We start from the raw sequence: 25,226 nt of genomic DNA, 5'->3' as shown, positions 1-25,226 counted from the left end.
CCTGCTTTTCAGGAGTTCATACTAACCAGAGCTCAAGCGAGGTCAGTACGTACACACAGCACTCCAGTCAGCTGAAATGAACAAGGAGGAGTCCATGAAGATGGCACCTACAGCACCTCAGGAGTAAAGTTTGGAGGGGGCGAAGGGGAGGAGAGACTGTGAAGGCACAGAGGCAGGAAGAACAAGTCAAGTTGGGCTGGCACGAGGGTGCTCGTGAGTACTCTGTAAGGCCAAATTCTTGATTTCCAAAAAGAAAAAATTCCTTACTCTGGTGGGTTAAGCTGGAGGGCGGACAGAGGGAACCACCGAAGGCTTTGTGCAGAGAACCGACCTAGACTGTGCTAAAAGACAGCTGCGCGATGCCAGGCAGGATGGACGATGGGGGAGTCTGAAGCTCAGAGAGCCTGACTCGCCAAACCCAGTGCCACGTGCAAGCATTTCCTATAGAAACAAATGTTTACCCAACATGCCAAAAACCACAGTTCTGTCTATATATGTGAAGACTTTAGGAAAGGAAAAAAAAAGAGGCTTAAACATATTTTTAGTTCAAGTTCCTGGAACTTGCCCCACCTTGAGCAAGTTAAGAGCAGTGAAACATTCCCACATCCAGTAACAATTCAAGTCTCCCAATCGTGACCTTCACCCTCCCTGAGCTGTCATTACCAAGGAATTATAAAGCAATTATCAACTCATTATAAAGAAGTTCCTACCTGCCATTAAATCCACCGGACACCTCGACACCTCCTGATGGGCTAAGAACCTACCACAGGGGGCGAACGTGCACCAGCAGCCCACACTTGGCAGTGGTGTGAGCACGTGGCCGGACGCTGGCCGTAGGGCCACGATGTGGGTAAAAAAGGTGACTCTGTAAAGCTTTATTCTAACAAAGCCCCCACTGTGGATCACCTAATTCCCTGCTAGGTCCAGTCTGCTTCCCTCCGCTAGCTGGGGAGGGAGAGGCCATCCAAGTGGAGGACCCCAGGCAGGAAAATCATATTGAATGTTCTTGATACCCACTAAACATAAGTAGATGGAAATTTCTCAGGACATATTCATTCAAATAACAGGAATGGGATATTCCATCCTAATTATGGGACAATTTATCACACATACACTCAGTAAGGAACATTTACTAGTGACCAGTTTCCTGCAACAGATTCAGTATGGAAACTGCACACAGAAGGCAATCTTGTGACTTTCTTCTAGTTGTATATAAAAAATACAAATCAGTCTGGGAGTCAGGCACAAACAGTGGTACAAAAAGAATGAACAAAAATATCTTATCAAAAGAATGTGCTCATTTCATATTGCAGAACTCCTATCTAGATTCTGGTTTTTGAAAACCTGCAGCTGGTTAACCGGTTCAGAAAGGGTTTTTCATCATGCCTCTCTTCCGCTCTGACCATCCCCTATTAAATCCACTGAGTGAAGAACACTTAATATGGATCTGCGATGGAACGAAAGCCCCAGTTTGACTGAGTCATGTGTTAAGCACAGTGACTGCTGGTTTAATTTGCTCACTAGCCCATGCATTTAGGGACTGTCTAGATCTAAATTTGAGCTAGAAGCGCTCAACTCTTTTCTCTTTCGGAATCCAATAAAAACTCCAATGTTCATTTATAAGTCACATGTGTAAGAATCTCTGGTTCCAGTAAGTGAGATTCAAGGGAGGGAGCAGTGGGGAAAGCCTGGACTGGGGGCAGGAGACTGGTTGTAAACCAGCTGTGTGCTTCCCTTTCCTTATTTGTAAATGAGGGGGCTGAACCACAAGAGCTCCAGGGTCCCACCCAACTGACACTCCAGGACTCCTTCTGGAAGTCCATTTCTACACAGGCTTATCAGGCTGAGTCAGATAAAATTTCCTTACCACTTTGTGTCCACAAATGAAAGTGGTTTTAACATACTTCTACACTGCAGTTTGAGGTTTCTCTCTCTTACCTCTCAAAAACTGTGTTTCATTTCACTGGTGCAGACCACTTGGCCAAACTGGTGGCTGCTGAGGTTTAAAACTGAATCACTGGCCTGGTGAAGATATGGCCTTTGAGTAACCTAGACCAGGGCACATTTGTATGTTTTTCATTAACAGTGTTAACCAAATAGAAATATAATTCTGTTAGTTCTTCTACAGATCTACTTAAACTTTGAAACGTGAGATTGTTCAAAAATTACATGAGAAAATCACCCATCACCACTAAGTTAAAGACTTGAATATCTGAGAGGTCCAGAGCCTCAAACTCCTACTACAGTCACTGAACCACATTTTCCTCTTGGCAATGGACTTCATGCAAAGTAGCCCGGTCTTGCAGCGTATTTGTGCACCAAAAAGTTGATTTGAAAGATCCAACTCTAGTCATCACTGTCACTGCCAGACTCACTCAACTGCAAGTCATTTCCTATAAAAAGAAAACAGAATCAAACCAAAAGTACACAACTTAAAAATGACTTCCCCACAATTCTTTGGTTGACCGCCTTGGCTATCACACTATAGTAAAAGCAGGCCAATTCAATTTAGTAGAGAAAAAAATTGATTTGGCTCATTGACAAAACTGCTCCAGTCAAAACTGTGAAAGAGATGCTATTTTTGGTACCTGCAAAGCACATCAATGCTGTTTACTGGGATAGAACAGGGGAGAAGTAGGCTAGATAGCTTTAAGATGTGTTAATAAATAGCAAGAAAATATTTCTAAATAACTTTCACTATCTAGTAGAATTTTTCACATTGAGTTGCTTTATAAAAGCTAAAATGACACCAAGTTGGGCTTCCCATTAAGGAAGCTGAATACTGTTTATACGTGCAACATGCTAATCCAATATCCACCCCGTATACCTCTATACAGGATATTCATGTTACTTTAAAACTGAAATCTGGACTAATTAGCTTTTGTAAGCTTCAAATTTTTGTTTGGTATGCAGAATTTAGGTTTTAGGAGTGTAGAACATAAGTACTAAACATTTCACTCTAATATAATAAAAAGAATAACAGGCCCCCAGTTGACACCAATTGGATTATAACAAAAGTAAACATCTGTATTTTTAGGTTGCTAATCTCCATACCAGCTCTTCTCTAAGTTTGTTCTGAGGACCCTCAGGTCGCTGAGACCCTTTCAGGAGCGTCCAACTTCGAGGTCCTTCCTTTTCAAACTACATACATGTGTGATGCCAGGTTTTCTTCGTAGTTCAACCTAAACAATTTTTGGCAACAGACTGAATGCAGAAGCACATGTAAGAATCCATCTTTCTACTAAGCCAGGCATTAAAAAGATTTGCAAAATTTTAAAGCAATGTTACTCTTCCTACTAAATATTTTTTGATTTTGAAAATTGGTTTCATAAAAAGTTTTTGTTAAAATGTGATGGTTTATTATTGTTCTTTTAAAATGAATTACTGAATATTTTTACATTTGAGTTTGGCAAATTTGTGCTATTTACTGTGATTTTAGGGTTTATAAGTTGGTTTCAGTTGACAATCCTGGTTTAAGTAACTCTAGTGCTTTACTGTGTATGAGGTATGCAAAGATTAAGGTCTTGCCATTCGAGGAGCTGTAGGAATGGAGGACTTGGAGACATAAAAAGCTAAAAGGAGTTTAAAGCACTGGTAAGTAGTGCCACAGTGACGCCCACTATACCATTTTTTTTGCTCCTTCTTTCTAAGAGGAAAGAATAATTTAGCATTGACTGGGACAAATGAAGAATTGAGTTAAAGCTACAGCAGCTGTCTGGTACTTTTCCACTATGAATACCAAAATCCCAATGTGAAACTTACTATCCCTAGCCAACTAAAAAGAACACCAAGGTATACTCTGATATCCAGAATCTGGGCCCACATAATGAGACAGTAGACAACATCCTTAACTGATATCATATCCCCAGTATTGCCTTCAGACCTTCCAATCTCCTCAAAAGAAGTCGTACTAGGGACAGCATTCATTAGGATTCTGGAGAGAGAAGAGGGTAGAGAACCTGCAGTCTCCCTACCTCCAAAACAGGGAAATTTGCTCTTGTCCTTGTGTTCCTCTGCTTTACTTTTGTATCGACTATGTTGAAAGCCACCCAGACATTACTATGTCTCCTCCTTTCCCTGTTGCCAAAGGCTCGCTGGTCTCCAAATATATGCAATAGCATAGGTTCCCAAGACAGCGGGCCACAGACATCACAGTCTGGAGACACTGGGTTCTTGCGACTGTATAAGGACTTGAGGTAGGGTGACAGTACAGTGGCAGGCAGCATCCCTAAAGCCTGATATATGCAAAAATAAAGCCTAACTGTTCAAGTTTCAGTATTTTCCAGAAGTCGCAAAACCTAATTTGTGCCAGTGGGGGAAAAAAAACAACAAACTTTTAGTTTTGTGCTTCTTTTACTGTTTGATATTTTTACTGTCTTATTCCTTTCTGTTCCAAATTATCTTTGTCAGGATCCTTTCTCATGCCTTAAATATCTCCAGGTTTTTAGATTCTTCTCTAAGAGAAACAGAAGGTGTATCTCTGACCTGACATGCCACCCGTCTCTCAGCCAGAAAACGGAAAGCACACTTACTGAGCGTGTTCATGAGCTGGTTGCTTCCTTGTGGCCGGCTGGTTCCATTGGCAATGGCTGGCCTGTTGTTGTATGGCTGCTGGTGTGAAGGCTGCGGAGGAGATGCAGGGCCATTGTCCTCACCTCCGCTGCTGGAGCTGTCATCATCGCTTCCCGAGGAGCTCTCAGAGTCTGAGGAGCTGCTACCACTGCTGCTGCTCATCTGTTCAATAATGTCAACTTCAGCCCTCAGCTCTGGAATAAAATTGCACGACAGGGGTCAGCACTGGAATAAAATTGCATGACAGGGGTCAGTACTGCAACCACCCTCAAGACAGACAGCACACTGAGCTTTTTATAAATAGTAAATTGGCAAAACCAGTAGCAATGAGGAATAACGTAAAACAAACTCCTGCTTCTCAATTCCTTAAAAATGTACAAACAAAATGACCAGACCAAACAAACAAAAACATCTAACTTGTCTCCAGAGAGACAATGGAAACATTAAATTCACCCCAAATAAGCAAAAAGCTGACTGTTTCAGGATAATGACTGTTCTGTAAAAGCAATGAATTAAGTCTATTTTGAATTAAGTCTATTTTGCCTTTATCTGGTAAGAAAAAAAAAAAAAGATGGTAAATTATGGAATTAAATACCAAATAAGAGAAGAGCAATATTATGCTAAGGAACTGAAAAATATTTGACTAGGAACTAGAAAGTCTGAGTGCTTGTTTTGGATATACCTCCTACCAGCAGTGAGACTAAAGTGGAAGTCAATGAATTTTCCAAGACACTGGAGAAAAATGAAGGGCCAGAGCAGACAGCCTCTGGGGTCCTTTCCAGTTTTTATGTCCCACAAATGGAAGCCTACGGGAGGAACCATGGTGACTGAAGAAAAATAGTTGAAAACATTCTTCCTCTGTCCTCTTTATGTATTTGACTAATAGCCATGCTTGTCAGGTATTGCGTTTTTACAGATGTAAAGCAGGGAAGGAAAAACCTGTTTTACCTAAGCATTTCAATGTCACTAAATATATTAAGGATACATCATAGATTTTCCTGTCCAAACACAACTTAAATGGCTATGGTTCCTATAACTGGCAACAGCTAACCATTCAGGGTCCAATTCCTATTCAACTAAAGTGAAAACTTCCATAAATGGCATTCCAATATCCCTGAGGAAAAAAATCAGGAGGCTTAACAGCTGTGTGCCATGCAGAGTGATTTCGTTTCCTGAAAAATAGCGTATGTATAAGGTGGGAAAGGCAAACTTTCTAAGGACAACTCTTTACCTTTCCCTATTTACTACTGTTATGGATTTAATTTTTTTTCATAAAACTTTACAGATATGAAATATAATACTTACCCTCATAACTTCCTGAAAGTCTGGACAACTAAAACCATCCACTGCATAAGGGAGAAAGCCAAGGTAAACTTCTTTATCTCAGATATGCATTGGAGAGAGGAGGTGGACCAGGCTACTAAGTCTTTCTAGACCAGTGTCCATGTCCACTGGTCCTCATGACACTTTCATATTTATAAACTTTGTGTTAGCACAAAGCACTCACTACTCATGGTATTTTAAATATCCCTCTAAACTAGATACTATACTAACACTGGCACACTTGGTTTCTACCCGCAGCACCTTGGAATTTTCTTCTTCCAAAGCCTTCAAGGTGTGCCATATGGACCTTTAGACGGTAGTCATGCTTGTTTAAATCCTGGGCTTCTAGGCAGAATGCGGCAAAGATAGCCACAACTGAAGTCACTGTGGCTGGACTCCCCTTTCAAATGAGGTAAGTGGTAAAAGACCTGACCCTCATCACTTCTGGAATGGTGAACTCTGCAAAAATTTTTTCAATGGCAGAGAATGCCCGTGTCATTATGCCAATACAGCAGCTTTGTGATGTTCACAAAAACATCTACAATATACTCTAAGTTGCGATCATGCCTCCAGGAATTGCTCTCTACCTCTTTTGATGTCATCCAGCTGAGGTTCAGGTGAAGGGTTATCTTTTAAGGGAGAAGTTTTGGGTCCAACTGGAGGCTTTGTTGGAGCTCTGAATGGCATAGGTGGTGGAGGTGGCGGTGGTGGTGGAGGTGGTGGTGGCTGTGATGGCTGTGGGGGACGAGTGGGCTGCTGTTCCATTCGAGCTTGGATTTTACTGCTCCCCTCAGCCCTGAAATAAGATATGGACATTGAATCAGAGGGACAAAACCAGTGCTTCTCAAACTTGTCCGTGTGACTGAGCACCTAGAAGTCTCTGCAGGTCCACCTGCTTTTAAGACTGCTGCAAAATATTGACATTTATAATTTTAACATTCGACAACTGTCTATTGTATTTCAGTACTGCACTATGCACCGGAGATACAGAAATGAATACAACAGACTTGCTGCCCTCAAGGAGCTCACATTTTATAGCAAGAATCAGATAAAACATATGTAGAATACGATGTGGTTATAAGAAGTCATTTTACTAAGAGAAAATATGACTATTTGACTTATACGGTGATAATCACAAGTATATGAGTTATTAAATAGCTGTTGAAATATTGTCTAGTTTGCAAATTTTCCCATTATTTACTGCTTGCTCATTTTGTCAGCTCTTGCTGGCAGACAAGCAAAGCATTCTATCCCAAACTGAGGAAATTCTATCCATTAAAAATTTCTTTTGTAAATGGACTAGGCCAGTACTTTTCAAACTTCAGTGTGCATATAAATCATCTGGGGATCTCATTAAAATACAGATTCCTACTTAGTAGGTCCTGAAATTCTCTACTTTAAACAAGCATCCATGTGCTAAATGCTGCTAGTCCCCAAATGACACTGAGTAGTACGAGAAATGCGAACAACCATCAGCTCCTGGAAGAGTAACAGCAACACCTGGTTCATGGAGGTAATTAATACAAATACACTGAGCAGCAGGAGAAGAACAGGGGCTCTACAACGCACTGGCACTGGACTAAGACAGGTCACAATGTCACTTATTCTCAGTCTCTTCATCTGTGTATTTGTGTTTTTAAGGATAACAATAGCATCTTTCTAAGAGTTAGTTAAAGATGAGATAATGCCATAAAGCGTCTAGCACAGCTCCTGGCATATGATAACCCCTCAATAAATGATAGCTTTTATTTTTATGTGAAACGAGTGAAGAAAGATGGCTTGAGGAAGCACAAACAGAAAAACATCAAGCTATTAACATTCTTTAAAATGTAATTGCTATATTACAATAATTGCTATATCACAATGTAACTACTGGGTTACTTCTATTTATAAAATGAATTTGACTTAAAAATAAAATCTAATTGGCTTCATATCAAACATGTAATGCCTACTGAATTAAATATTAAAGACAGTTCACTAGCTCAAAAAATAGGCAAAGCTTTATTTTAATGGTCTTCTAATGACTTCAAATAGATCTTATAAAAAATGTTTTTACTCTAATAAAGAATATACCATTCAATTATTCTTTCATAATTATAAATCTATAAATTTAAAATCTCTTGAGTAGGACTGTATCAAAATCAAGAGATTAACAAAATGAACTTAATTATAAAGCATGTCCTTTCGCCAATGGCTTCTATGTTTCGGGTCTTAAAGGTATTATTTCTTTCCATTACATTTGAGGAAAAGATATTTTACTTATTTGTCTAAGAAGACAAGTGAAGTTGTTTAGATTATCAATAGGATACTGAGTACCCAGGTGTTCATATCCTTATAAAATAATTCAACGGATAATACAAAGATACAGAAACACCTTCTCAATCTGTACCTGGTTATGGACATACCTTGTTTTCTTGACCTGAATGCTGCTACTGAGTTTTTCCAGCACATATTCACCAGTGTCATGATTAATAATAAGCACACAGTCTTTCTGATAAGGCCGTTTGTTCCCCTTGAATACAGTCATTGGTGGTGTGGATCCCTAAATGCCACAAAAAGTATAAGATGTTGAACACGCAGTGTAAATATATATATATATGTGTCTTACTGTTAAAATGTACAGCTGAAACTTATCGTTTTTTCGTTAACCAATGTCACCACTAAAAAAAAGGTATAGGATGAACAAAATCAACACACCAGTTATAAATATCAAAACTGAATTTACAAGTGACTCTACTTCATCAAATCTTTTCTCAGAGCGACTCAAAAAGCACAGAATAAACTGATTTCTATTTTAACTCCTGGCTTCCCAGGCAAACATAAAGGGGAAATAATAATATAGCAAGAATCTGTGACTGTGCTACTGGTTCTAAGTAATCAAGAAAGGTAATATAAATTTTTAAATTACTGTACATTTTCCTGAGGTTCGGGAAATGTTACAAATAATGGTAAAGTGTGAACTGAGAAAAACAAATTAACCATTACTTGTATTACACTGAGTAGAGTTTTCACTGTGAGAAGTAAAACTAGTGAGCCATCTCTAATATTTCCTTGTAATTGTAGAGTCCAGGGCTTCCCCCTCATGCCAAGTAACCAACAGAGCATCACGAAGGCAGTTCATTATTCTGGTTAGCTCAGAGTAAGTACATCATGTCACTCACCTGTCTAAGCCCTTTGATCACTAACCCATTGATCTGAAGTCAAGTAATTAAATCTTTAAACCAACTGTTCAGCCCTCAGCCTCACCCATACCACTAACCCCTGGGCTCTTCGTGCTCCAGAGCAAAAGGCAGCTGGCATTCTCTCAGATCCTCAATATCTTTTTTCTTGGGCTTTAACAAGGCTTCCACCTGTAATGCCAGTTGCTCCCCCTCTTTCAATTGTACTCAACCTTCAAATCTACTCACAGGTCACTTCCTTAAGGAAGCCTTCCCTGACTTTCTAATATAAGCACTGCTTTCTTATATTTAAACTCCATACCACAAACTCCACAAGGACAATGAACTTGTTTTATTCAAGACGGTATTCTCAGTGCCTAGTAATGGACCAGCACACAGGGGGTGCTCAATTAATATTTGCCAAATATAGGATTTAATCCCTGTATATTCAAAAACTGTTTGGCTCTTTGACTTATTCAGACAGTAAAAATTTAGAGTAGGAAGGGGCCTTAGGGACCATTTATCTGACTCCTTCACTTTACATTTGGGAAAGTAAGGTCCAAAGGGAGATGATGTAACCTGCCAAAGGCAGTAGGTAATGAAATAGCAGTTTGAACTGGCAGACAAGTAATTTTTCCAAAACATAAAGCTTCTAGGTCTCCCTGTCCAAAGTGTTTTCATTCTACCACTGGTTAGCAAAAACTTATTATGTTCCAGAACAGGACTGTGACATGCAATGACACATGTTCACCAAGCGTATTTTGTCTAATCCTTTGGACTCTGTAATCAGAGTCCTGCCTTGAGCAAGGCTTCACAAAAGCCTCTCTCTGCAAAGATTCTCAATTCAGCTTTTAACTGGGGTTCTCATCACTCAATTAGCTGAATGCTCTGAACCTCTGGTTCTTGCCTGAAACTATCAGCCTATACTTCACCCTTTGCCAGATATATGAAAGATGTAAATCCTGTTCCTGCCAGCCTTAACCCCTAGCTTGGCAGACCCCACGCACCTAAACTATTGTTGTTTTATATCAGCGTGGCACCTAGGGCTTTTCTCTGTGGAGCTGCTTGGGGAAAAGCTACACACGTTTAAAAGAGGGTCTAGGTGTTCGGATAGGATCTTTGCCTATTTTGTAGTAAACGGAGGAAAAAGAAGCTTGGGGAAAATGGCAAAGAATCATTTTTAATCAAGCACCTAAGAAGTATGAATTCAACTCCACCCTATATCCCAGATTCCTTTTTTCCTTATGTTGGCCCTTTAGAAAATTAGAAATTTTTAAACAGTAGGAAATTCAAATTGTAAAAACGTAAAATATAAGGATTCACAATGATTCTACATTTAAAAAAACAACAATGTAATAAACTTACAGGAATATGTGGCAGCGTAATTGTGACTTCATCTCCTTTGCCAACCTGAAGCTCTCCTTCACAGGAAGTATCTATAGATGCTGGCTTAAAATCATCTAAAGGGAAAGGGAAAAAAGCATTTATCTACCAGGTTACTTATCCTAAGGGCTTTCTGGGCATTCTCATTTAAGAATTAAAATTTATTACTCAGATAAATGGAAAATATAAATAATTTAGACTACTAAAAAAAATTATTTCATTGTGGAAAACTTCACATATACAAAAGCAGAGAGAACAGTACAATGAACTCCTGTGTACCATCATCACCCAGCTTCAATAATGACCAACTCAGGGACAATCTTGTTTCACTATACCTCCATATACTTTTCCTCCCACCCAAAATGGATTATTCTGAAGGAAAAAAAAGCTAGAATTTCTATACCATTTTATTAAACAAAGATATTACCTTCTCCCCAGTGATAGATGAAAATTAATGCTTATTATTTATAGTAGTGTTTTGTTAGGGTTGTTGTGAGGATGAAAAACAACAGTATATTAATAAGTATATAGTAGTATATTAATATTAATTCTGACTGTAAAACCTTACATGAAATATGAAAGGCTACAGCATCATATAAGCTGATTTCATTTTTGCATAGGAATTGTCAAAACTAGGATTTGCCATTCAAGTTCCATAGTTTTAACGAAACATTCCTGTAGATGTTTGGAGTAGACGGCTGAACTGTATCTCCAAAGGTTAATTCTGCCCAGGTTTTTGAATTACAGGGAAAGTACAACATGGATAGCCATCTTATTCCATTTTAACACACACCTGCCTCAAACTGCAGGCCAGGTGCATATGTGAAGTCTCATTTAAATTCTACATTGCCCTTCACTCTACTAAAATATCGATTTAGTAAACTGCTCAGGAAATGATGCTCATCACATTCCTAATATTCTTCTTCTGAAAGAGCTGATCTGCTGTCAGTAGGAAACACAGTAATGGCATGGCAAGTGATCATACAAGGATGGAACTTCATTTTCTAACACGCCCTCTTCCAATGTGTTGAGTCACATCTATTAGCTCCTTTGACAAAAACAAGTCTTAACCAGCATTACCACTACCAAGACAGGAAACCCAGAGCTCATGAATCACAGAGGGATGCTCAGTCAGCTAATTCCTGAAAGCCAATCTTTACCCAGAACATAGAGTGGAAGTGCCCTCCCTCAACAGAGTCTGTAATCATGTAGAAAAGGAAGGCCCAGCATAATGACTATTTCGACATTCTCTATGCCTGCTCTCTTCTGCTTCCAAACATAGATTAAGCTTTAACTTATTCCAGGTTCACGAATTCTAATTTTATTCTTCACCCACATGGGATTTGGCCCTCAGTTAAAGTCAGGGCAATAGAGGTGACTTCAAAAGACACCAAGTCAAAGGAGGTGCGGAAAGCTGGAGGAGAAAGACTCTGATGGGGCGCAAAGAAGATGCGCATTCTTCAGCTGCAAGAGGGCATGAAGCATAGTGACAGGGTGTTCAAAACAAAGACAGCCAAGGAAAGAAAGCTGAGGAAAACGGGGGAGAAGAGAATGGAATAGGAAGGAGTGGATGAGGCTCATGAGCAAACAGGGAGTCATTTAAACTTGGAGAACCCTGGTGGGGTAATCAAAAAGGGCGGGGGGTGGATAAGAGGGAGAACTGGAATCTGATGTGGGGTCACAGTCTTGAAATGGCAAAGGGGACAATGAACTTAGGAAAATGTGTTTGGCCAAAAGGCAGAATAACTGGGAGTGGCGATGGGTTTGGTATGGGACGAGCGAGCTGGGGCAGGCGGGGGATGGGGGAGGTAAATTGAGGTCTGGGTTAAGAGAGAAAATAGGTGACGTAGGCAAGGGGTTCCCTGTACTTTGGAAGACCCAGGGAAGAGAGAAGGGAGTCGAAGTTGGCACAAGAGGCAGCTGGAGCAGCCAAAGGGAACCGTGGGGAGCGCTGACTTACAGCGAATGGTGTGGAAGGATGCTCGCGGTCGCTTCTCGAAGCTTTCCCCGAGACGCAGGCAGTGTTCCTCGCGGTCCAGCAGCGGGTTCACGGTCCCGTTCATGGCCCCCCACGGGCCTCGCACCTGGGCCGGCGCTCTACTGAAGCAGCCGCGGCCCGAGCCTACGGCGCCGGCGTCCGGAAGTACGGTGCTCCGGGGACACCGCTCCGGAGTGTACCGGGAACCCAGCCGGCGCCCAACCGGGGCCGGAAGCAAGTCTTTACCTCCGCGTCGCGGTGGGGGAAGCCCCTGAAGCAAGGCCGCGGGACTTCCGGCGTCGGGGAGGGACTTCTGGGTTCGTAGCGGAAGTGGCGGGGGCGGTGCCATGGCAATAGAATTCCGCCGGGATTCTGAAGTTCTGGGTGCTGGTTTGTCCAGGCTCAGGGCTTTTCGCGGCGGCTCCCAAATTCTGCTTCCGGAGTCTGGACCTGCCTGAGGGCTGAATGCGCCCGACCCTACCTCTCCAGGTGAGTCTAGGAACTGATGACGGTGAGCCTAGAGCGCGGTGGACTAGATTAACGCGGGTATGATAGCCAGTATGGCCGGCTCTCTGCAGGCCCTGGCAGCCTGGACGCCCTAGTTTACCCCGAGTGTCCTGAGGCAGATGGACACTACGCCACGCATCGCTCTGTCTTTGTGCCGTGATGGCGGAGCGAGGGCCTCAGTTCCTGGAAAGCGACGCCCCCTCTGGTCGGGAGACAGCTTCTTGTGAGTGCAGTCAGAGACTCGGGTCATCTGGACATAGTTGTTTCATCTTCCCCTGAAAAAAACTGAGTCTCCAATCCTTGGGAAACGATGAGCCCACTTCTATCTGGCAGTTGACCACCTGCCTCCAGTTAGGGCAGCTGTTGTGGCTGTTGTTAAGTCACCCCTTTCACAGGCACCGAAAGTTAATGAGTATTTTCTCTCAAAGGTTTCTCATACAGTTATTGGGAATGTCCTTTTTCTAAACTAAACCGATTTATTATAGTAGATGACTTATTCTTGTTTGAATTAGACTTCGGCGCATGAGAGTCCTGGGCCACTTGAACGTAAGCCCCACGAAAGTAGGGACTTTGTCTTGGTCTTCTTTGTGACCTCTCCTCGTTTAGTGGGTGGGGTTTTGTGTAGAGTCAGCACTAGTAAATGCTTGGTGAATTTAACTTCTGTGAGAGAATTATTCTAGAACTACTAACTCAGCGTCTTAAAGAACTCTTCTAGAACCACTAATCAGAATCTCATTCTTTTTCCTTTGAAGCAGGAATTCTGCCTGAGGCTTGAACCCAACCTGAGGAACCACATCACATCTGCTTATATGTGCAGAATCAGCTTGGATTCCTCAAGTTATTCAGGGATGGAGAATCTTCAGCAATGTTAAATATACTACCATCAACTTATGAGATGGCATCTTTGCAAAGGAAAGGGCTGCAGGCACGGATTCTCAGCTCTGAAGAAGAGGAGAAACTGAAAAGAGACCAAGTTTTAGTGTCTGACTTTAAACAACAAAAACTGGAAAAAGAGGCTCAGAAGAACTGGGACCTTTTTTACAAAAGAAATAGTACTAATTTCTTCAAAGATAGACACTGGACCACTAGAGAGTTTGAGGAGCTCAGATCATGTAGGGAGGTAATGTTACACCTTATTCGAGCTGTTCGTCATTTAAAATGTTTAGAAGAGGAGTGCTTTATTGCTTTTTAATGGAAGTATGAGGTAGAGAATTTATGAAGCCTGCCAGAATGCTTTGTACCTTAGAGAGAAATAAACTGGTTTCAAGTAGTTTTAGCAGTCTTTGGGTTGTATAATACATAGGAGAGAGAACTTTAATGGACATGTCTGTTTCTGTAATCTGAAAGTTGTAAATATTAAATTTGTACTGAATAACTTAAGTGACAGATTCAGATTCACAGTAATGATGATGATGATGTACACTTTACCATGGCCCTTCCCTAGAACTTCATATGTATTCTATAATTTAAGCCTTCTAATAAGACTGTCAATTAGGCATTGATATTATCTCCACTTACTGATGAAATTGAGGTACAAAGCTGTTTGAGTGATTTGTCCAGTGACAGAACACAGGGGCAAGGAGAGGAATCTGGGTTGAGTGCAGGTGGTTTAGCCCCAGAGCCTGTTCTCTTAGCCATTATGCTGTGTTTTCTCCATAACAAATTGCTCAATGTTGCACAACAAATTGATATATCAATATTAGCTTTCAGTAATCAGTTTACTTTTTTAATGTTTGCTCGAGGTGGCAGAGGCCTTGTCTTTCATTTCTGGACCTTTTTGTTTGGTTTGTTTCTTCATTATGCCAATGTATTGTGTTGTAACTTTGAGTTCTCTTTCCTCAGTTTGAAAATCAAAAATTGACTATGCTTGAGGCTGGCTGTGGGGTTGGGAACTGTTTATTTCCGCTTTTAGAAGAAGATCTGAACATCTTTGCTTATGCTTGTGATTTTTCTCCAAGAGCAGTTGAATATGTCAAGGTTGGTGCACCATCCTCGTATTCTGTTACATTTGTTTTCTTAGACTTGTTTAACCTGCCCTCTATACCCATTTGGCCAATTCCAGTCCTCTCCCTGGAGCTAACCAGCTGTGATCACCATAAATGTAGTTTTCCTATTTACATACATGATATTAATACATATAGAAACACAACCGTATTCAGAAAAGTGGAAATAAATACCATAATGACACTCATTTACTTACACCCAAATTTAATGATTTACCAGCATTTTGCCTCATTCGTTTTATAGACTTTTTTCTTTGTTGAACTGTTTTAAAGTAAAATTACTGCTACATAAGCCTGCATACATCTTCGATAAGAATTTTCTCTACATGACCACAAAACATGTATATCTAACAAAAATAACTGTAATCTCCTAATGTCATTAATACCCAGTCTAGATTCATATTTCCCCATAGTGCTAGGTATCTTTTATAGCTGTAGTTAATCAAGGACTACATCTTATACTTTATTATATACCTTAAATCTCCTTACCCTAAAATATCCCTACCCTTCCTATTGACCTTTTTCCCCACTGACAATGAATTTTTGAAGAGCAACCATTTTCTGTAGTAAGGGAGGCCCTACTTTCCAAATTGTTCTGATTGTGTCATTGTTGAACTTATTCCTCTAGCCCCTATTTTTTCTTTAAACTAGCAGTTTGATTTAAATTGGGTAAATTATTTTTGGCAAAAATACTTTAGTACATGATGTTGTATCTTTCATATTATATCCTGTCAGGAGGCAATAAGGTCTGGTAATCTTACTATAAGTGACACTAACTTTAGTCACTCAGTTAAAGTACTAACTACTGAATTCTTCTGTTGTACAAGTATTTCCCTTTTGCCATGAACAAATATATGGGGGATACTTTGGCAACATGCAAATACCTAGTTTTCTATCAATTTTTCAGAGTTTTAGCATCCATTAGATTTTTTTTATCATTAGACTTTTTAATAGTGGTATCACATTGTACTATATATTGTTTTTGTCACACTATATCTTGCAGAGTTTTTCATTTCAGTAGATATAGATCTACCATATTTTATTTACCTATTGCAATATTCCATAGAATGGATATACCATACTTTAACAATTACCTTGTTGATATTTATTTAAATTGTTACTAATTTTCTGCTCTTATAAGTAGGGTTAATGTAATCAGCCTTATGCACATGTTCCCCAAAACACATGTACACATTTCTCTGTGATGAATAATGGAAGAAGTAGAATTCCTTGGAGAAAGCATATACACATTTAAATTTTAATAGATAATGCCGTTTCCTTTCAGAAAATTATACCAATTTACAATTTTACCAAGAATATAAAGATAAATTTTTCTTTGTGCCTCAACATTTGATGTCAGTCTTTTATATCTCCCAATCTTATGGGCAAAATATAATGTCTCCATATTTTAATTTGTTCATTCCTTATAATCAGTGAAGTTGAAGTCTTTATAATATGTAAATAAGCATTAATATTTTCCTCCTTGTGAGTTCATTTCACATGTATTTATTGAGAGCCTAATGTGTGCCAATCATTGTTCTAAGCACTGTGATTAAATAGTGAACAAAACACAAAAACCGCAACTCACATGGAGCTTATATTATGAATTGTCTGTTCCTAACCTTTCCCATTTTTTTGTCATTTTCTCTCATTTTTAGTATACATTCTGATTCTGTTATGTATGTTGCAAATGTTTCTTCTAGTTTATTCAACGTTGTTTTATGGTATTGTTCTATGACAGGATTTAAATTATTATGTCAAGTTTATTAACCTGTTACTTTTGAGGTGCTAAGGTTTTATGTTTTATTTAGGAGTTATAGAATCACCTGTACATTCTTTTTATAATTTTGGTTATGTTTTTTAATTTGGAACAACATTGGTCATTATTTCTTCAAATATTTCTTCAGCTCTGTTCTCTCTTCTCCAGTTATATGTATATTACGCCATTTGCTATTGTACTACAGCTCTTGGATGCTGTTTTGCTTTTTTTGTTTTTAAACTTCTTTTCTCTTTGCATTTTCAGTTGGTATAATTTCTCTTGTCCCATCATCAAGTTCACCGATTCTTTCTTAGGCAATAAGCATTCTCCTTGATGAGCCTATGAAAAACATTCTTCATTTCTGTATTAGTTTTTGGTTTTTAGCATTTCCATTTGATTTTTTTTGTAGTCTCTCTCTCTACTGAAATTACCTATCTGATCTTGTGTGTTGTCCACTTTTTTCTATAGAGCCTTTTACATATTAATTATAGTTATTTTAAATGCCCAAACTTTTAGTTCCAACATTTGTGTCATATTTGAGTCTGGTTGTGATGGTTGCTTTTTCTCTTCAGACTGAGTTTTTTCTTGTGTTTTGGTATGCCTTGTACTTTTTTGTTAAGAGCCAGATTTGTTGTATAGGGCAGTGGATACTGACATCATAAGGATTTGTAATCTAGACAGAAGTTGGGTTGTGTTTGAGGTCTGCTGTTACTGTAGTTACCTGTGAGGTTTGCTGTTGCTATGGGCACCACAGACTTTACACGCCTCTGGTGACAGTTTTTGTCTCTCCTCTTGGCTTCTCTCCATTTGTGCTGTTGCCCATAAAGAGTCTGCTCTTGTGGCTTTTCCAGCTGCAGTCCACTATTCTTATTACTGGAGACTTGTTGGTAGGGTATGGGAGAAGGGATTGTTCGCTAATGTTCTGATTCTCAGTTTTTGAACTGCATACCCGGCCTGTGTCTGCAGGATATGACCTTCTACTTCTCCAAGAATAGAGCTGTATGAGGTATCCACTACTGCCCTCCTCTTTGGTGTTGAGGCTTTTCTTCCTGCAGATTAAGACTAGATCTGGGCAGAGTCATTCCTTTCCCCCAGTGGCAGTGGTATTCCACCAGTTCCCTAAGGATGCCGGCCTCAAATGACCTGTCCCTAGCAGGTTAAACCTTTTCTGTAAAGGAGATAAGGAAGTCCAGCACCAGAAAGAACCCCGTCCTCTCCGTGAAAGCCTGGTGATGTTTCTGGTGAAACCCCTGCAAAAGGGTGAGAACGCCCCTGTGACTTCAGCCCCCAGGAGCTTCACAATATAACACCCACATTCCAGCAGTCTGTCAGATTTCTAGTGTTATCTTTCCACTCTGGAGGCTTTTGCTTCAGGTAAGCAAATGCTTGGGTCTTGTCTTTCCATGAAGGCACCTTTCTCTTTCCAGATTTTGGTTGTTCATTACTCTGTCCAGCTTTTTTCTTGTTTTAAGGATGGGAGATACATCTTTCCACTGGTGTACATCTCTGTGCTGAAACTAGAAGTCCTTTAATTCATTTGGGTAGCCAGTCTTTTAATACAAATGGAAAGCTAATTGTTTGAACACAATAAATTAAATGAAAATTTCATTTTCCCTCCCTGATAATTGTTACCTTTATTATATACATTCTTTTAATCTCATTGTCATCTTTGTCATCTGTCTTTTGTTGTATCCAATACTAAATTTTCTCTATATACATGGGTCTGTTTTGAAACTCTGTTCTGTTCCAGTGATTTGTTTGTCCCCATTCTCAAAGCACATTGTTTTAGTATTACATTTATAATGTTTTGATGTCCAGTAGTGTACCTTCTTCTTCATTGCTCTTCATTTTAAAGGTTGAGTTGGCTATTTCTAAAGATTTTTGCTTCCAGGTTAGTTAGACTTATCTTGTCAAGTTTCTAGATATTTATTAGAATTCAGTTGAGATTGTAAGAGCAATGATAGGTAGAATTGACATCCTTTCAATATTGAATCTTCCCATCCAACCACTTTGTATGTCTATCTCTTTATTTAGATCTTTATTTAAAGAAAAGTAATATTTTTCTTCAAAATACTCTTATATATGTGTTGAAACCCACCAACCAAAATGTACCAGGAACACACTTGTAGTAAAAAAAAAAAAAAAAAAGTTAGGCTTATTTGCCTTTATGCATCAAGGGAAAATATAACCGGAACTGTGGGAGCATCCCAGTAAGGGGAGCCGGAAAGACTTCTCGTAGGATTTAGTTTTGTAATGGATGATTCAAAGGAGGATTAAGGAAGCAGAGGCCAGTGTGGATTATCATGTCCCTGGAAATACATGCTTCTGAAATACTCAGTTTTGAGTAAGTAATAGACTGTTCTCTCTTTAGTTAATAATAAGTTGTTAAAATGAAATCTTGTCCTCTCATAGCAACATTGAATATTACATGCTTTAGTATGTAAATGGTTCATTATTCAGTTTTACCCAGTAACAAAATCATTGATTTCTGTGCAGTAGTACAAGTGGAAACAGGATCTCCTTTTGAGGCTCTATATTTCTATATGTATCAACATGAATGTCGTATTAAAATTCTTTGTGTTTTTTTCCCTTTCTAGCAAAATCCTTTATATGACACAGAAAGATGCAAGGTATTCCAGTGTGATCTAACTAAAGATGACCTTCTGGAACATGTGCCCCCAGAGTCTGTGGATGTCGTCATGTTGATATTTGTGCTCTCTGCTGTTCACCCTGATAAGATGCAGCTTGTCTTACAAAACATTTATAAGGTTAGTGATTTGGAGCCTGCACTTGAGGGTTGGACATCTTGGTCTTGTTTACCTTCCCTCTGAGGCCCATGTACCATCTAAGTTCAGAGTCCCCATTCTCACTATGAAGGATGTATTGTCAGTGTATGGAAAGGGATGCTCCTGCATAAAACATCCACCCTAAGCTTTGGTTTGTCTGGTGGCCATTGCTCCTCTTCAGGCCAGCCTTGGAGCAAGGATGATTTTTCAGTTAACCTGGGATCTGTGGAGTCCTGCCATAAAGTAGAAGGAAGTGTGATTCAGTGGTCAAGAGCATACAGTCTGAGTGCCTAGAGTCAAAATCTGGCTTCTCTATTTAGGCAAGTTCCATATCCTCTCTGAGCCTAAGTTTCATTACCTCAATGTTGAGATAATAGTTCCTAGATCTTAGGATTTAGGGTAGATTATATGAGATATGAATAAAGCACTTAACATAATGCCTAGAACGTGGTAAGTGCTCTTTCAGTCAGCCATTGTTGTTACTGCCATCGTTCGCTCTTAGAATGGGAAGAACCCAAACTGCTGTGGCCACCAGGAGGCTGCTGTAGCACTGGGGAAGTAAAGCTTCACTTGTGAGTGATGTGACTTGAGATAAGCCACCTCATCTTCCTTCCCTGGGCCTCAATTTCCTTGTCTGTAAAATGGAGGTATGTCTCACTGACAGAGTTATTGTGCGATGCAGGTAAGATCATATATGAAGATGCTTTGTAAACTACAGTAACAGCTCTCTTATCTATACAATTGGTATCAGTATTGATTAATTTAAAAATCAGCTAAGTCAAGAAATCATAAAAAATGGTAAATTCTTACCTGAGACATTTTTATTATAACTTAAGATATATTAGTATTCATTTATCACTTTTGATATAAAGCCAAGGCCTTTTCTTTGAGTTTAGAGCCATTTATCTTCCCGACATGAACCACACATATGAAAGAGTTTTTGTTTCTTTAAAAGTGGAACAAGAACTTAAAAACAAGTGGAAAGTAATGTGAGGGCAGATTCTTTTATATTTTTACCCTGACTTCCACAGTTGATTCTTCCATACCTAATTAAATAGTTTGTTAATTTCTTCTTTATCAAATCTTTCCAAAGTATTCAACCTACTTTTCATAGAAAATAAAAATGGCTTCTGTTCACGTTCATATTGCATTGTTTATATACTCGTGTATAATTATAAATCTAAGTACAACTGGCACAAGCAAGTTTGGGAACACACGTAAGTGACTAGTGGTAAGCATGCAGCTTACTTGGGGGGCACTAAAGTGCAAGCGTGCGTCTAGAAAGCCTGTAAGCCTCATCTGTTCAGTCAGTCGTGGGCTCCCTCCTTTACAAAGGAAGTGGAGGGCATTCAGCAAGTTGAAAAGTAAATGTTAGGAAAGGGAGCTTCTATGTATTTAGAGCTCTACTTTAAAATTTAACCCCAATTTTAATTGTTTTAATAGAGTAATAAGGTAGAAATTTCAAGACACTGGCAACTTGTTAGGGATAATAATTCTCGCTTAAAACAATATTATTATTAAATTCAGATGTTGCCATATTGGTTTTAGCCCTCCTCATGTAAGGTTTTTTTCTAACCCTTTTCCCTGCCCCTGGTATGTGAGCAGATGAGAACCCAGCCTTTACCAATAAATAATCATGGAACTTAAGCTGCTAAAGAGGGAAGAAAAGGCATCAGGGAAGAGACAGTAGGATCACCTGAATTAAAGGTCCGGTTGACGGTAAAGGATTAATAAAGATGGTGAACTGGACAGCTGAAAAGATAGTAGGGGTGATCATGGAGTGAACTGTATGACAGGGTATAGAGGATTATACTTTTTAGTTTTGACAAGGTTTAAGTAGAATAGAGGACAAGATCTTTGGAAGAGAAGCTCAAGTCATTAAGAAACCAGCATATTTGGAAGGATAATCCACAAGTATATTGAAATTGACCAGAATTAAGAATGGAGCAGTGTTAAGAATAAGAAAAACCAGAAGATACGTTCATAACGAAATGAAGGGAAGTGGCCATGGAACTAAAAGACAACAGTAACAAAAAGGGATAGTGGGTGATATAATCTGATGACTGGAGATTCAGATCTGGGGCATTTAGGGAGGAGAAAGGAGAATGCACAGAAAGTAGCAATGAGGAGCAAGGAGGACACCAGCTCGGTCTTCAAGCCGGGTGGTACAAGGGTAATGGGAGAAAACACAGCCATGACTTGAGCTCCTGCAAGGAAAACATTATCATCAGGGGACAGTCAGGTTTCTGTGAGCACAGGAATGAAGGGAACATTAAGAAGAGGTTGTGGATACTTGTAATTTCCACTTACGAAGTGTTTCAGGTTTTAGAGAGGAGTAGAAATTAGGATAGAATAAGGAATATCAAGAACTTTATGGAGATGTGGGCGCCCACTACCAATACTTGTATTCAGCATTGTACTGGAGGTCCTAGTCAGCTCAAAATGACAAGAAGAGAAAAGGTTTAAGGATGAGAAATAAACAAAACTCATTATTTGCAGATAATATAATTGTCTACTTAGAAAATATTAAAAGAATTATAAAAGCTGTTGTAGATCTAATTACTCCAAGACGTTAATACCAAAGAAATTTTAAAACTACATAATTTTAAACTGAAAGACAACCTTAAAGTTGAATTCCCTCATTTTTGGAATAAAATGATGAAGTAAAAATGGACCAAATTTGTCATTGGAAGATCTGGATTTGGTCTACCTTGTGCCGTTGACTTGCCTTGAAACCTCAGGCAAGTAACTTTTACTCTTAGCCTTACTTACTTTAAAGTGGGCATAATAGACTTGGTCTACCCAATTCTTGGAGTAGTTGGGAGAATGAAAGAACCTAACATTGAAAAATGCCAGGTTAACTATACAATGCCATGATCAAAAGAGGCATTAGTATCATTATTATTTTACAGACGAGAAAACATATACAGAGGGATGGAATTACTTGCTCAAGGTCATTCAACTAGTTAATGGAAGAACTGGGATATGAATCAAGATTCCCAAAATTGATTGGAAACTGAGTGAGTGTTCTTTCCACTGTCCCATGTAGTATTTCCTTCCTTCTGAAATGGAAGAATAAGTCTTTCTCATATGAGTTAATTTTTTCAAAATTTTCCCTTCTCAATTATTCAGATTTTAAAACTTAGCATTTCTAACCAAGGTAAGAATGTTTTTATAGAAGAAGCTCTTTACTGACAATATTTAAAATGCATGCTAGTATTGATAAAAATTATTAAATGAGAAAATCTGCTAGCACACTTGCAAATATTATGGACAGTCTTTCATATTCTGTTCAGAAAGAGGAAATACATGAAACTACATTAAAAAATCTATTATAATAACATATGTCATATGTTTTAAAAATCATCTTGTTGATGCGATGGGTCAGAATAAGATTTAATAAAATTAGAGCCCCCTTTAAAGTCCACTCTTATTTGGTAGTGTTACCGCAGTTTGAAAGAGTTTTCACATAAAAAGCAAGTGTCTCGATCAAATATATGGTAGCTGAAGGAAACTGGACTTTGGGTGGTAAACACACAATAGAATATACAAATGTCAGATTACAATCTACACCTGAAAATTATATAATTGTACTAAGCAGTGTTACCCCAATAAACTTAATAAAAGTAGATACATACATACATACATACATACATACATACATACATACATACATAAACAAGTGTCCCACGGCATCTCACTTTTCATTCTGGAAAGCATATGCAATATGCTTTGTAAAATAGAGGAAGTAACACCCACACCCTGCTGATGTTTTCGGTTTTTGAGACATCTACCCTGTGATACATGTATCTGGAAGGCTTTAGTGTGGGACTCCTGTCTGGGCCTCACACTGATCCCTTTCCCTAAACAGCTGTACTGGCCTGAAGATCCACTCCTCCTCACATCAAGAAGTGCAGCACAGTTTGAAGTTACTCTGCCCCGCGTAGCCTCTTTTCTTGTTGGTAGTGTGAATGGCATTGAAATGATACCCCACACATACACCTGCCAGGGCAAACAAATGTTTCTGATTTTATTATATGATGCTTTTTGACCCAAATGTGAGTCCTGTCTCCCCCACTAACTAGCTGATATGTGATCATAGGCAAATCACCTCTTCTGTCATCAGTTTCCTTATCTCACATGAGGACAGTAAACACATTCCTTCCTCCTAGAATTGGATGAAGATCCAATGAGATCACGTGTGGTAAGCTGTACAGTGCTAGGCATATGTCAGTTAGCCTGATGGGCAAGCTATACATAATTGTAGCACAGTGAAACCAGTACTGAGACTCAGAATGAGGAAAGCTAGCCGGAATCAGGAAAAAGCCAAAATGACATATTTTTAAAGAGGCAGTTTGATTATAAGGTCATGTGCTAGGAGATGACTAATAAATGCTTTAATGAGGATAAGACTGTTTTGTTTAATGTCATTAACATTTTAATTGTATGACACTGGACCTTCCACTGTGTTCCTATAAGTGCTCAAGAAGTTTCCCTCTACTGTCTGACTATACCTTTGATTAGCAGGCCCTTTTTCCTTCATATTAGCGGTATTTCATTCTGGCCCCCTTTTATAATTATCATAAGTGTAAGTTAATATAATCCCTAAGTCAGATTTTTATTTTATGGTAAGCTTTACTTGACTGGGTTCCCCAGAGTTATATGCAGCCTGTTTTTGCTTTTCAGGTATTAAAACCAGGCAAAAATGTCTTATTTCGTGACTATGGGCTATATGATCATGCCATGCTTAGGTTTAAAGCCGGCAGCAAACTTGGAGAAAACTTTTATGTTAGACAAGATGGAACCAGATCATATTTTTTTACTGATGGTAAGATTAAAGGAATCTGTCTTTATTTCTTATCTGTTTTATCACTGTAATACTGGGGGAAGCCGGGGGTGGCAGTACTTAGCACACGAGCACGAGACCCTGGAATAAGCTTTCTGACATATGCCATTTACCTAGCACCTGGGATGACATAGACACAGCCCCTGGCCGTGGTAAGCTCACAAACCTCTTTTGGTGACGATGTCTAATTAGCCTGGGTTAATAGACAGGCTCAGACACACTAGGTGAATGCTGTACCAGGAACTGTGCTGGAAAAGGGGGAGGGCAACTCAGAATCTTCACTTTGTTCAGTCAAAAATAAAGCAAATAAGACAGTGTAAAGCCCTGAGATTACTTTCTCAGGCCACAAAGGCAAGAAACATTTTTCTATAAAAGTGATTGGATCTGTTTTTAAATGTATAAATTTGCTAGAGGGGGTTCCTTAAAAAGTAATTTTTGATAAAAACATCCAAGTGCCGTACATTATGTCAATGTTTTAGGTATTTTGAACATTAGTTTTAAGTCTACTTAATTATATGGACCATAAAATAATTACTTCTTAAGCTTTTTTCTTAGAAACTTTTGTATTTCTTGAAATACTGTTTTGATTCCAAAATGAAATGAAAAATGATTGATTACCATTAACATTGTAAAATAAAAATGTCAGGTAAAAATTTTAAATTTGTTTTCATGTTTCTGATTCATGAAATTTGATTAAACCAGTTGTAAATAATTGAGAAGATGCAATAATAGCTGCAAAGTGCTTCAGAGCACAATCTTTGGAATAAGCTCTTAATCAGAGTCTTTATTTTTGCTACATAGCTATTTATTCCATTTGTTTCACTTAACGTTTAGTGATATATTATTTGGGTTAAATTTTCCTTAGGGCATATCATCATTAGGTGATTTCCTCTCCCCCATACCTCCCCCCC

At 39.0% G+C, this 25,226-nt stretch overlaps 2 protein-coding genes across 4 annotated transcripts in view; one reads left to right on the top strand and one right to left on the bottom strand.

Moving 5' to 3' along the window:
* Nucleotides 1-1,114: 1,114 nt before the first annotated feature.
* Nucleotides 1,115-12,787, bottom strand: EAF1 (ELL associated factor 1). The gene is made up of 6 exons (XM_006907258.3): nucleotides 12,397-12,787; nucleotides 10,419-10,513; nucleotides 8,301-8,437; nucleotides 6,483-6,691; nucleotides 4,533-4,766; nucleotides 1,115-2,393 (listed from the first exon to the last, which is right to left on the bottom strand). The coding sequence occupies exons 1-6, from the start codon at nucleotides 12,761-12,763 to the stop codon at nucleotides 2,347-2,349; spliced, it is 1,089 nt and encodes a 362-aa protein (XP_006907320.2). The 5' UTR covers nucleotides 12,764-12,787; the 3' UTR covers nucleotides 1,115-2,346.
* METTL6 (methyltransferase like 6) overlaps nucleotides 12,764-25,226 on the top strand; it is a 13,138-nt gene continuing 675 nt past the window's right edge. Inside the window, exons 1-5 of one of the 3 annotated variants that reach the window (XM_015585804.2) lie at nucleotides 12,764-12,903; nucleotides 13,674-14,041; nucleotides 14,764-14,898; nucleotides 19,281-19,451; nucleotides 24,156-24,297. In XM_015585804.2, the coding sequence (XP_015441290.1) occupies nucleotides 13,787-14,041; nucleotides 14,764-14,898; nucleotides 19,281-19,451; nucleotides 24,156-24,297 (703 nt within the window). In that variant the 5' untranslated portion in view covers nucleotides 12,764-12,903; nucleotides 13,674-13,786. The remainder of the gene's footprint in view (nucleotides 12,904-13,673; nucleotides 14,042-14,763; nucleotides 14,899-19,280; nucleotides 19,452-24,155; nucleotides 24,298-25,226) is intronic. The other 2 variants (XM_006907256.3, XM_006907257.3) reach the window with 2 other exon arrangements.

The sequence above is a fragment of the Pteropus alecto genome, unplaced genomic scaffold (assembly GCF_000325575.1).
Source record: "Pteropus alecto unplaced genomic scaffold, ASM32557v1 scaffold92, whole genome shotgun sequence".
NCBI lineage: Eukaryota > Metazoa > Chordata > Mammalia > Chiroptera > Pteropodidae > Pteropus > Pteropus alecto.
This window is presented reverse-complemented; position numbering and strand designations above follow the sequence as displayed.